Source organism: Phalacrocorax aristotelis, chromosome W (assembly GCF_949628215.1).
Source record: "Phalacrocorax aristotelis chromosome W, bGulAri2.1, whole genome shotgun sequence".
Classification (NCBI taxonomy): domain Eukaryota; kingdom Metazoa; phylum Chordata; class Aves; order Suliformes; family Phalacrocoracidae; genus Phalacrocorax; species Phalacrocorax aristotelis.
In genome coordinates this window covers 8,219,689-8,233,951 of record NC_134310.1, presented here as the reverse complement: position 1 = coordinate 8,233,951, position 14,263 = coordinate 8,219,689, and the positions used below count along the sequence as shown (strand labels likewise).

The 14,263-nt window shown below is 47.9% G+C and overlaps 1 protein-coding gene across 1 annotated transcript in view; it reads right to left on the bottom strand.

Moving 5' to 3' along the window:
- BTBD2 (BTB domain containing 2) overlaps positions 1-14,263 on the bottom strand; it is a 30,972-nt gene that overhangs the window by 13,896 nt on the left and 2,813 nt on the right. The window contains 2 exon segments of the mRNA XM_075076862.1: positions 286-442; positions 3,799-3,918. Coding sequence (XP_074932963.1) covers positions 286-442; positions 3,799-3,918 — 277 coding nt within the window.

The following is a 14,263-nucleotide window of genomic DNA, read 5'->3' as shown; positions in this document are numbered from 1 at the left end:
AAATTTTTCTACCCTGTTAATCTCTTCCCCAGTTCACACTCTGGAAGGAATCACCTGCCACACTGAAAGAAAGCAGATCCGAAACGGCAGCAACATTTATCTGTATTTTATTGTTCTTTGTAAGAAGCTGCTCACCTGCACTAGACTCCTGGAAGGAAGAGTTCAAAATTACACAGAACTGCTCCGTTTTGGATGATCATCAACCCCGCAACACTCGGAGAACTTCTGTTTTCCTGTTGCGATGGACCTTGCTCAGGGACTTAATGCAAATGATTGCAAACTCACCTGTGTTAACAGCATGAATGCATTGTCCGCTCTGAGGTTTTTTTTCAGGAACTCCACACAGTGAGCTTCAAGGGCTGGAACTGCATATTTTTTAGCTGTGTAAAGCGTTGTCATAACAGTCTCTGGTCCAATCTGAACTTCGTCTGAATAAAGAAATCTGAAAGCATGCAAACAAACATTGCTCTGGTGAAGCCAATAAGATAACAGGGTAAAACATAATTCATAAAATTCATAAAAACCATGTTTGTGCTTCTGCCCATCATCCCGGCCCAATTTCCCATGCTTGAGAGATGGAAGGGTTTTCACATCCTTTCCACTGACTCTGGTTTACCAAGGAGAAGCTTTTTAAAAAACAAACAAACAAAACAAAAAAACAACAAAACAAAAAAACCAACACGCTTTTTACAGTATAACTTGTAATGAATGATATAGCCAGGATACCTGCCGAGGCACTTCGAGCCGCCTAGCACCCCCCCAGGAGGTGAGCTGTTTAGCCTGCCAGTTACACTAGGCTAGAACAGCCTCTGGCCAAGTGCACACCTTAAAATTAACGGGTTTGGCTGTTCAATTAGGCTAAACAAGGACAAAAAGTCAACCCTGCCTATCTACTTCAGAAGAGAAGCTCCATTTTACAAACTAATTGAAAAGTGATCAGAAGCACTCAAACACATACATCCATTGCAGATGAGGTGTTTTATATGTACTCTACTTCTCCCTCATCTCTTCACTTTATATACTGAGCTGTTTCATTTCATTACACAGATGTTAAAGTACAGCACAGAATATAACTTCAGCATAAAGCAAGAGTTAATGTCAATGAAAAACAAGGACTGCCACGCTGCTAGCAAAGCATCAGCCTTTGCTGTTAGGCCAAAACAAGGAAGTGCATTCATACCGCATGGAAAAAGAAAGGTCTTCATAGGAAGCCTGACGGAGCCTCCTCATACCCAAGCATGCTGATTAGAGACAACAGGAACTGACAGGCTGAGTTCAGTAAAACCAGTTACACACTTGATGTTAGTCCTAATCCCATGCAGAGTTTTTGGTTACTGTTTTCCCTTTAACCAGTCGAGCATTTGCCAATCAGGATCTGAAAGGCAGGAAACACAGAGGCGTAACATTAAGTGTTAACTGTGCTTGGCGTTCCCATTCCACAGGATATTTGGAAATTCCAGCAGTTTCTTCTGCTTTTCTCTGAAGGGGGCACAGCAACATGTCACACGGCCGCTGTTCCTGGAGGCTTCACGCAGCAGCAGGGCTCTTCTGGGGGGATGCCAGGCAGCATCCCTGCCTGGAGGGACTTGCTGCAGAGCAGGAGTGGAGCTCCTGGTCCTCTAGCTAGAGATGGCCAGGATGCAATTCAGGGAAGCATAAACAAGGGGATTCAGGGGGAGAGAAGCACTCTCATGGCTGTTGAAAGCAGGCTTTTGTGCTGCTCTAGAGCATCTGTTAATAACAGCATCAAGCCACAGGCTCATGAATGTATTTTGCACACATCCTTTCACCAGTCCTATTTTCATTAAGTAATCCTTTTTATTACAAGATTAAAAGAACACAATTGCTCTAAAAACAACTAGTTCTATTTACTGCAATGATTATGTCAGTATTTATTTTTACAACAGACCAAACAGTGTGTGCTAAGAGGGATAACAAGAGAGGCTCAAACTGTGAAAAAGTGTAGTATCAATTTAAAAGAATCAAAAGTGTTCTTTGGGTTACCATGAAAATAATAATAAAAACAAAAGGATCTCTTATGCAATTACAGCAGACCTATTGAAGGCCACTAGCCCACAAACCCGATCACAATCTAGTGCCCAGAAGAGACCTTCTGCTGAACATTCAGGATGGGCACTTTGTGCCTTGATAAGCGCCTGCTCCTAGAGCATCAGGTTGTGCCTTGGACCAAGTCCAGAGACATATGTAAGGATTAGCTGCCATTTCAGATCGGCGTTTGGAAGGACTGGTTTTACTCTAGGAAGCTTCATACCACCCACTTGCTTCCTACTGGAATGCAGCACCTAAACTTCCTTTGGCACATTTAAGCTCTGAGCGTTTTAAAAGCGACAGTTCGATTCTCGATTTAAGCATTTAAGATATCACTGGACCACGTGCACAGCTACTGTAGTGTAACTGCAAGCTTTAGAGGCACTGTGATAATCCACAGACAATTTCTCCTATAAAAAATACAAACATTTCTGTTGCAATCCACCTAAACTCATCACTTGAGTCTGTTCAGACGATGGTTCTCTTCCAAGATCATACTGTTTATACAAGCGCTGAAATCTCAGCACTGGCAGAGGAACAACATGAGTTTGCCTCTCATTTACTCGATATTTTAGCCTCACTAAGTTTTAAAGATAGATACTAACTCTGCACTCTGGCATATGACTCTCTTCAGCCAGGTACATCTCTAATTAGAGGGATTCCCCATGTGCTGGTGTCTGGTTAAAATGAGCCAAAGGGGAGGGGGCTAGGGTCTCCATATTATTTCTGGCCTTTCATTCTAGTGAGGATCAATTTTTAAATCTCCTACGATAGCAGAGTCATGACCAAAGCACTTTTTGAAGGTAAAGCAAAAAGTGTGCCAAAGCTATATATAGTCACTGCTCCCAATAGGAAGCAAGCGGGGAACATGTCAAGAACACAGGACTAGAAACCCCTGGAAGTAGGTTACAGAAATCCTATAGAAACGGGACAATGACTTCTCAGCATACATTCAGGATTGCTGCTGGATGTCATACAGCACCAGCCAAGCTTAAGGAAATCGGTGAATAGGATGTTACAGCCCCTTCCTCCTCCTTCCCCCGGCATGCAGACTTGCAATGCACACTGTAAATGTAAATTCAAAACCAGCTCTCCAAAAGAGGAAGAAAACACACACAAGGGGGGATACCATGCAGGATGGCTGACACTGATTACACACCCTTGCTTACCTGTTATAACTTGCTCATTTGCTCATAACCTAAATGAGCTCCAAGTATTTTGTAACTTAGAGAGCTTTAAGAGGATTACTTTCTCCCACTTCTCTCAAATAGCATTTGGATCAAATCAAACCAATTCATGAACAAGAATTTATGAGACAATGTCTGAACAAGCGAGCATCAACGACGAGGGCCAGCAAATGCACTTATGCCAGCTGCTGCCCAGAACACCTCCCTGCTGCTGCATTTGCATGATATAACTACATGTAACTACGTATTTATAAAATTATAAGCTATCCAGCTTAGTTTTGCCCATACTGCAGATCAGCAGCAGCATGGCACATTCACTTAACTATTGCTGAACCAAAACATGAAGCAAGTCAGGTATTTTTGTGCAGTAGCTACACTAGACTTTTACCCAGGAAAAGAGGGATTTAACACCAGCATCTAAACCTCCTTGAACAGAACAAAGAGGCATTTGATTTAGAAACTTAATCATCTCCACTCTACAAAATAGTTCACCGCTTTCATTAAAAAAAACCTTCTCTAAATCTGCTCATTCCAGTTATACTGTACATTACAAGAAGCTTACTTCAGCAGAGCTAGGAAGGCAGCAGGCTCTACATCAGGCAGCTCGATCTCTGTAGAAGTTGTGGCCATTCCACCATTAAACATCGCATCGAAGACTGCACTGCCCACAGCCAGCACAAACCTAACATTAAAAAACAAACAAGCGAAAAACTTTGTTAAATCGTATTCACTTTCAAAAAAAAAATCCCAGGCTAGTTGCTATTCCTGAAGGCCACCCCCAGGGAAAGCAAATCATTCCTAGCATTAAAGCAAAAATGTTTTGCAACAGAAGGGAGTGTCAGGCTTTCTGTTCATTTACTGCAAAAACACCAACGTTGCAAGCAACTTCATTTTGAGCCCCGTCCCAGTGTACGGCATAGTAATGGTTCCCCAAAGACAACATTTGTGCATCACGGAACAGAACACAGGTGGCTACTCTGCAAAGTCCTCGGATGAGCCTACGGACCTTTCATGAGGTTGAGAAGCTAAGAAACAACAGAGTTAAGGAATTCAAGTTCTACCAGTGAACAGAGCCCAAGTCTTGGGGTAATTCCCCCCACTCACATACTGAAAACACTTACAGAAAACTTTTCAGTACCCACTACCCATCCTCCCCCCTTCTCTCCAGATGCCAGCAAGACACCCTTAGTGACAGCAGAGCAAGCTCTCAAAACGTACAAATTGCACCGGCAGCATCACCGGGAGCTGCAGACACCAGCACCTCCTGCAGCACCCGGCATGGGAGCTGCCTTCCCCGGGCATGCTGCTGTCTCCTTCCATGCAATACCTGCTGCGGGCTTAGATTTCTTAGAAGGCAGATAAAACCTCGCTTGATGCAAGTGCACACAAACCCTTCTCATGCTGCTCAGAGTTTACGTGGTAATTAATGGTGAGAGGCTTGTTATTGGCCTAAAGAAACAGGAAGCAAGAATTCCCACAAACCAGGTTTGAGACCGAAAATAATATTCCAGTGCTCCCATGTAAACAAGATGATTTCCCTCGCTGATAAACACCAACTCATATTTTAGGAGGAGGCCCACACCCAGGCTGCTGAGAGGCCTGTGCAGATGTAAGCTGCTGCACCTGCCATGTGCCTCAGAAAAGCTATTTTGAGAACTTTCGCTGTTTGAAAACGCAGAGGTGAGTTTTCCCAGGAAAGCAATCTTCCTCCTGGTGTCTGTAATCAAGCAGCTCCCTGAAGTTAAACACAGGCCGTGAAGGTCACAGCTCAGCAGCGCAGGGAAGCAGAGGAGACCAGGCTGCAGAAGCGATGACTGCAACCACTTCTCCAACCAACTGTAAAAAGGAAGAAGCTGGAAAACGCAGGGGCTCTCGCTGCAGCAGAGTTTGATGCATGCTTCGACAGAGAGAAGCATCAAGAACCGCAGGCAGAAAACCCTACAGGAACGAAGGCACAAGACAGAAACCTCCAGGACTCTGACCCCAAGGAAAGCCCATCACTAAAGGGGAATTTCAGTTAGATTTTGCTGCAGTAGGAAATGACACAGAAGCCTTTTTTTCTTTTCCTTTTAAATAAATTTTTCATTTTCTCGCTTTTCACTCCCCTCCCATCCAGAGGAGGCCTTCCACGGACACAATAGAGCAGAGCGATGCGGATGTGCCAGGCTTGTTTGCCGTGACGGACTGTTTGGCTGACACGCTGGGTTGTATTGTTTCTGATTGGTTAAGAGAGCTAGGGACAAACCACAGTGGCTAAAAAAATAAGCACACACATGCATATTTTTATCAAACAATTCTGAAGAAAAATGTCAAGAACAAATGAAAAACCTTGTTCACAATACTAGAGTTGCCAGATGAAACAAAAATCCCTGTTCCTACAAAAGCAGTGATGGTGGCAAGACAATCGCAGGCACTATTTGCTACTAAAAATTAAATTAATTTTCATTCTCGCAGCCAGCACAGTATACATCCTCAATGAGCAGACTGCCTTCAGAGGCAATGTGAAAAGGGCATTAATTAAAAAAAAAACCTCTCAAATTTTTGCCTCCATTTCACTCAGGGGCAAGTCAGTCTGATTTTAAAACTGCTGAGTCCTAAAGGGATCCCAGTAGGTGCCAGAGGGATACACAGGACTCCAAATGTTAAGTTACCTGAAAACATTAAGGGAACACAATTAACAAGAAAATACTTCTCTCTTCACAGTGTCTTTCTGCTCTTGCTAAAATGAACATTTAAAGCTATTCTAAAAGCAAATCCAGGAAAAGCGGAGATGCACACCATTTCTCCTACACAGTCCAACAGTTTTCCCCAACCGCTCGGGTCTGCAGGAGGAAGAATGGGGTTTCTTTCCCTCCTAGGCCCAAGCAGCATCACCTGATGTAAACATGCAACTCTCAAAAGGGAAATGCAGGTACCCTAAGCTCAGCACAGTGACCCACTTTGTCAGAGGAGGAATTCAAACAGAGGGTTATTTTTAAACAATAGCATGGTGGCCAAAAGAAAGCGGACCACTGAAAGGATGCAGAGAAGTGATCAGAAGCAGAGCAAAAGAACTAAGAAAGCAGCACTGGATTTCTCATCATTCCCCTCTGCACCTGTAAGAATCAAAGTAAACTGACTTTTGGCAATAAGTCACAGGTACTTCCATAAGGTTGTTTCATTTGTCTTCATGAGGATCCAAAGCTGACTCTGAAGGCTTTTGAGGGCCTGCAAGAAAATGTCTTTTATTCTGCTACAAGAGCTTCCTACCCATTGATTTTCACTGCTTCCTTGTTCACCTTGGAACATCCCCACCTGTCACCTAGTTTAATCTGTATACCCAACAGTCCTGCTCCCTTTCTAGGCACTACGGTAATTCCAATAATAAAATAAACCACTCAAGAACCACAACTATCCCACCGCTGCATACCACCTCCCTCCTCCATCTGCTCCACTGCAGAGAAATCTTAAAATATCTATTCCAGAAGAGCTGGCACAGGAGCAAAGTAATATGTGATGTGCTGGAGCTTGGTGAAACCATAGGTGACAAGAAGCTAGTGAATGATGATCGTTTGCTGGCTGCATCCTTCCAGTGCAAGGACTAAAGACACCAGGTGAAACGAGCACAAGGCCGGTTCAGAAACTCCCAGGAGAAGCCCTTCACACGCAACGCCAGGAGCTGAGCAGTGGGACACCCCGGCACACAACGCTGCAGGTATTGCAAGTTAATACACAGCCAAGAGAGAGGATGAGCTCAGAAGAGAGACACCTGGCAACAGCAGCCAAAAACCTACTCAGACTGGGCCCAAGCTGCAGATCTCCCAGGCTGGAGTACACACAGGGGTGCATTGCCACATGCTTGCCCTGTTCCCTTGTGGGCCATGTTTTCTAGCCAATAAACAAGATGAATTATCACACCCATGCAGCTCCCAGCTGATGAGGTTTAGATGTTTCTAGTCTCTTGGATGTTGTGCTCGATAAAGCATATCTGGAAAAAAGACAAAAACAACTCTTCCCTCTGCTGGGCCTAATCAACACGTTGACCTTGGCCACGTTAGCATCATGAAGGCTCAAGACAGCCTGTTCAGTCCGGCATTTCTTAGCCTTGATATCCAAAAAACTTAAGACCATTTCGTCGTCTTCATGGCTGATTTAGCAGAAGAGGGAACGGGCTCATGGCGCAGAGATTGAGCTTGCTCCGGGGTATGCAAGCAACTTCCACAGGGTCTGGAGCCTCCTGAAGGTGGAAACATCTGATCTTCTCAGGGCTGCAGACGCTTCACAGGACAGATGCTTGGGTAGATGAACATTCAATCAAACCCAGCACAGCCATGTAGGCTGTTTATCTACAAACACAGCTTTCACACACAAAATGAATGTTTGCTCTCAGTGCTGTGCAAGATATCTGCTGTCTGCTTCTGTGGCTTTACAGGAACTTCTGAACTTACCAGACTCCCTTGGAAAGGCACCTGAGCCTACAGCTATGCCACACTCAGAAACCTTCTCCCCACACCATCACAACCACACATGGATGGCATCACCTGTGATCACTCAGCATATATGCCATTTACCTACCTCAACCTACAAATACACCACCTCTGCTCCTTCCTGGGGAAGCCCAGCCAGGGAACAGCTGCACCATCACCTCCAGCTCCTGCAGGACCCCAACTCACAGATTTTTTTGTGCTAACCAGTTTGCTGCCAAAACCGGCAATTCCTAACGCACCATGCGGCCATATCAAAGATGACAAGTTAAGATAGTGCAGACCACTCATCAAGGCACCACTGGCTGCTGTCCAAGAACCCTGTTTAGGACACACTCCTACTACAGCCACGCTTTATATCTGGCCCGGTCTGAAAATTAACACAATAAAACCAGATCTGCTGGTTTTGGCTGAGAAGGGGTTAATTCTCCCCACCGTGGGGGGGCGGCTGCCTTTCCAGCTTCCCGCGCTCTGCCGCGGGGCGGGGGGGGCTGGGAGGGGCGGGGCCATGGTGGGGGCGGCTGGCCCCGACTGGCCAATGGCAGGTTCATTCCGTACCACGTGACACCATGATCAGTATATTGAGGGGGGGCAGTGGCAGCGCGGGGGCAGCGTGGTGTTGGTTCAGCGCAAGCGGCTGCGGCACGGCCGGTTTGTTTCGGCGGTTCGTCGTCGCCCCCCCCCCCCCCCCCCCCCGGGGCTTTGCGCCTCTCGTTGTTCTCCTTCACATTGCATTTCTATTGTGGTTTCTTTTAATTTTAATGATTAAACTGTTCTTATCCCAACCCACGAGCGTTACCCTTCTGATTCTCTCCCCCATCTACCGGTGGGGCAGTGAGCGAGCGGCTGTGTGGGGCTGAGCTGCCGCTAAACCACGAGTCATTTTGGCGCCCAACGTGGGGCTCAAGGGTTGGAGATAACAACAGCTGCTGGTCACAGCACCATGTTGTCCTTTTTGCAGTTGGTGTTAAAGATTGGTGTTGGTTTGTTGAGTCTGCTGTGTTCTGCTGTGCTTAGTAATGTCTTGCCTACAAGATTTGTTATGCAAACACTCGTTTTCAGCTTTATCTGGTATTTGGGGTTTTTGCTGAAACTGTTACTGTACTTCGGATACCACCTTGTTGAGGCAATTAGCAATTATACCTCCTCCTCTGAGAGATTTTATATGGAGGAAATACAGAATGGTACCTTTGCAACTTTGTTCCATGATGTCTCTGCCTCTATTACAACAACCTTTTTGTATCTTGAACATCCTTGGGTGGTTAAGGTGCACTTATTGTTAGCTTTTGGGCATGTTGTTTTGGTTTTGACTAAGCAACTTAAGAATATCACCCAGAAATCTGCCCTGAGGCTTGATAGTTACGAGTGGCAGGGCATGTGGGATAGCATGGGCAAATACCTAGGGCAGTGGGCACCCCCAGTGTTTTGGAGTTTCACCCCCGAACAAGTGCAGAATCCTGAAAAACTAGTAGAATATTTGGAGAAAGTATGTTGTTACCCTGGGAACTCCAGAGAGACACAGATAACTGCAACGTGCTGGGGCCTGGCCCATGCATACCGAGCCCTGCTCAACAGTATTCAGTGCCCCCAGGGGAAAGAGAATGTCTCTGGATTGAAATGCAAAGTGACTGGCACTGTAGTCACTCCAGCCCTGAGGACAGGCACTGCAGCCACTCAAACCCCCACAACAAGTACCGGAGCTGGCTCAGAAAATAAACCCGTACCAGTATCAGTTGCCCCCATACACAAGACGAAATATTGGAAGCAGACATCAACTCATTTAGAACGGCATGATGAAAAAGCAGGGCCATCATGGGGAGAGGAGGAAGAAGTCATAAATAAAATAGAGACCACCTGATCCCTGTCCTTGAGTGAGTTGTGAGATATGCGAAAAGATTTCAGCTGTCCTTCAGGTGAGCACATTGTCACCTGGCTGCTCCGATGCTGGGATAATGGGGCCAGTAGCCTGGAACTAGAGGGAAAAGAAGCCAAACAACTGGGATCCCTTTCTGGGGAAGGGGGCGTTGACAAAACAATTGGGAAAAAACCACAAGCCCTCAGCCTCTGGAGGCGACTCCTGTCTGGAGTGAAGGAAAGGTATCCCTTTAAAGAAGATGTCACATAGCGCCCGGGAAAATGGACAACTATGGAGAAAGGCATCCAGTATCTCAGGGAATTAGCTGTGCTTGAGGTGATTTATGGTGACCTGGACGATCAACAGTCATCCAAAGATCCAGATGAAGCCGAGTGCACATGACCCATGTGGCGGAAATTTGTACGGAGCGCACCATCTTCGCATGCAAACTCATTGGCAGTGATGTCCTGGAAAGATGATGAGACACCAACGGTGGCAGAGGTGATAGATAGACTCCGGGATTACGACACAAATATCTCTTCCTTGCTTGTCTCTGCTGTGGAGAAACTATCCCAAGAGATCCAGCAACTCAAAGAAGATCTGTCCTGCTCCCCACCTCAACAGAGCAGTGTCTCAGCTGTTAGGAATAAGCGTCCTTTGGCCCAAAGGAGGGGATACACACCACGGGCCACCCTATGGTTCTACCTGCGTGACCACGGAGAGGACATGAGGAGGTGGGATGGCAAGCCTACCTCGACCCTACAGGCACGACTACATGAACTGCAAGGAAGAACAGTCACTCGGGGAGGCTCTTCCAGGAAAGCTGCTGCTCCAGTTTCCAGTGAGCAGGTCCCCAGACAGAGGAGTAGAAGCGCAGATTTTATTTCTGAGCTTAATAGAGGGACTCCTGATTCACATTTACAGGAAGTGAGTTGTGACTGCCATGATCAGGACTAGAGGGGCCCTGCCTCCAGCCGGGTGGAGGAAAGGGATAACCGGGCTTACTGGACTGTGTGGATCCGATGGCCTGGCACGTCCGACCCACAGGAGTATAAAGCTTTAGTGGACACCGGCGCACAGTGCACCTTAATGCCATCAAGCTATATAGGGGCAGAACCCATCAGCATTGCTGGAGTGACAGGGGGATCCCAAGAGCTAACTGTATTGGAGGCCGAAGTGAGCCTAACCGTGAATGAGTGGCAGAAGCACCCCATTGTGACTGGCCCAGAGGCTCCGTGCATCCTTGGCATAGACTACCTCAGGAGAGGGAATTTCAAGGACCCAAAAGGGTACAGGTGGGCTTTTGGTGTAGCTGCCTCGGAGACGGAGGAAACTAAACAGCTGTCTACCTTGCCTGGCCTCTCGAAGGACCCTTCTGTGGTGGGGTTGCTGAGGGTCAAAGAACAACAGGTGCCAATCACCACCACAACAGTGCACCGGCGGCAATATCGCACCAACCGAGACTCTCTGATCCCCATCCATGGGCTCATTCACCAACTGAGGAGCCAAGGAGTCATCAGTAAGACCCACTCGCCCTTTAACAGTCCCATATGGCCAGTGCGGAAGTCTAATGGAGAGGGGAGGCTAACAGTAGACTACCGTGGCCTGAACGAAGTCACTCCACCGTTGAGTGCTGCTGTGCCAGACATGCTAGAACTTCAGTACGAACTGGAGTCCAAGGCAGCCAAGCGGTATGCCACAACTGATATCGCTAATGCATTCTTCTCAGTCCCTCTGGCAGCAGAGTGCAGGCCACAGTTTGCTTTCACATGGAGGGGCGTCCAGTACACCTGGAATCGACTGCCCCAGGGGTGGAAACACAGTCCTACCATTTGCCATGGACTGATTCAGACTGTACTGGAACAGGGAGAAGCTCCCGAACACCTTCAATACATTGATGACATCATCGTGTGGGGCAACACAGCGGGAGAAGTTTTTGAGAAAGGAGAGAAAATAGTCCAAATCCCTCTGAAAGCTGGTTTTGCCATAAAACAAAGTAAGGTGAAGGGACCCGCGCAAGAGATCCAGTTCTTAGGAATCAAATGGCAAGATGGTCGTCGTCAGATCCCAATGGATGTGATCAGCAAAATAGCAGCCATGTCTCCACCAACTAGCAAAAAGGAAACACAAGCTTTCTTGGGCGTTGTGGGTTTTTGGAGAATGCATATTCCCAATTACAGTCTGATCGTAAGCCCTCTCTATCAAGTGACCCGGAAGAAGAATGATTTCAAATGGGGCCCTGAGCAACGACAAGCCTTTGAACAGATTAAACAGGAAATAGCTCATGCAGTAGCTCTTGGGCCAGTCCGGGCAGGACAAGATGTAAAAAATGTGCTCTACACCGCAGCCGGGGAGAATGGCCCTACCTGGAGCCTCTGGCAGAAAGCACATGGGGAGACCCGAGGTTGACCCCTAGGGTTTTGGAGTCGGGGATACAGAGGGTCTGAAGCCCGCTATACTCCAACTGAAGAAGAGATATTGGCAGCATATGAAGGGGTTCGAGCTGCTTCAGAAGTGGTTGGTACTGAGGCACAGTTGCTCCTGGCACCCCGACTGCCAGTGCTGGGCTGGATGTTCAAAGGAAAGGTTCCCCTCTACACACCATGCAACTGATGCTACGTGGAGTAAATGGGTTGCACTGATCAACCAGCGGGCTCGAGTAGGAAACCCCAGTCGCCCAGGAATCTTGGAAGTGATTATGGACTGGCCAGAAGGCAAAGACTTTGGATTATCACCAGAGGAGGAGGTGACACGTGCTGAAGAAGCCCCACTCTATAACAAACTGCCAGAAGATGAGAAGCAATATGTCCTGTTCACTGATGGGTCCTGTCGCCTTGTGGGAAAGCACCGGAGATGGAAGGCTGCTGTATGGAGTCCTACACGACAAGTCGCAGAAACTGCTGAAGGAGAAGGTGAATCGAGCCAGTTTGCAGAGGTAAAGGCCATCCAGCTGGCCTTAGACATTGCTGAACGGGAAAAGTGGCCAGTGCTCTATCTCTATACTGACTCCTGGATGGTGGCAAATGCCCTGTGGGGCTGGCTGCAGCAGTGGAAGCAAAGCAACTGGCAGCGCAGAGGCAAACCCATCTGGGCTGTCACATTGTGGCAAGATATTGCTGCCCGGGTAGAGAACCTGGTTGTAAAGGTACGTCATGTGGATGCTCACGTCCCCAAGAGTCGGGCCACTGAAGAACATCGGAACAACCAGCAGGTAGATCAGGCTGCCAAGACTGAGGTGGCTGAGGTGGATCTGGACTGGCACCACAAGGGTGAACTATTTCTAGCTCGGTGGGCCCATGACACCTCAGGCCATCAAGGGAGAGATGCAACATACAGGTGGGCTCGTGATCGAGGGGTGGACTTGACCATGGATGTTATTGCACAGGTTATCCACGAATGTGACACATGGGCTGCAATCAAGCAAGCGAAGCGGGTAAAGCCTCTGTGGTATGGGGGACGATGGCTGAAATCTAAATATGGGGAGGCCTGGCAAATTGACTATATCACACTCCCACAGACCCGCCAAGGCAAGCACCATGTGCTTACAAGGGTAGAAACAAGCACTGGCTGGCTGGAAACATATCCTGTCCCCCACGCCACTGCCCGGAACGCTCTCCTGGGTCTTGAGAAACAAGTCCTGTGGCGACATGGCACCCCAGAGAGAATTGAGTCAGACAAAGGGACTCATTTCCGAAATAGCCTCATAGACACCTGGGCCAAAGAGCACGGCACTGAGTGGGTGTATCACATCCCCTGTCACGCACCAGCCTCTGGGAAAATTGAACGGTACAATGGACTGTTAAAATCTACACTGAGAGCAACGGGGGGTGGGACATTCAAGCACTGGGATACACATTTAGCAAAAGCCACCTGGTTAGTCAACACGAGGGGATCTGCCAACCGAGCTGGCCCTGCCCAGTCAGAAATCCTACATGCTGTGGAAGGGGATAGAGTCCCTGTAGTGCATGCAAAAAGTATGCTGGGCAAAACAGTCTGGGTTCTTCCTGCCTCCGGCAAAGGCAAACCCATTCGTGGGATGGCTTTTGCTCGAGGACCTGGGTGCGCTTGGTGGGTGATGCGGGAGGATGGAGAAATCCGATGTGTGCCTCAAGGGGATTTGATTTTGGGCGAAAACAGTCAATGAACTGAATGGCACAATGCAAACTGCTATATAACATTGTGTGTCACCTCTGTGTTTTATCAATGATATCATAGTACAAGCCTCCCAACCCATGGAAGACAGACTGTGAAACAAGCCGTGCAGCAGGGATGGAATGATGACTGACTCGGTATGCAGCAACCCAACGCCACACACACCATCTCTCCCACCCTGAAAGCCTGATACAGCAGATGGAGCCCAGAGTCATGGACTGGGTGAACTCAATGGATGTTTTAATGGACATTTTACAGGGAAGGTCCATGAACTAAGGGAATGATGTCTGTGTATTATGTTAAAGGATGGGAAGGGGAGGGGTGGTGGTTGGTACGATTGTATTGCATCATATGGGACCTGGGCATGGTGCAAATGGTATGGAATAAGGGGTGGGGAATGTGCTGGTTTTGGCTGAGAAGGGGTTAATTCTCCTCACCGTGGGGGGCGGCTGCCTTTCCAGCTTCCCGCGCTCTGCCGCGGGGCGGGGGGGGGGCTGGGAGGGGCGGGGCCATGGTGGGGGCGGCTGGCCCCGACTGGCCAATGGCAGGTTCGTGCC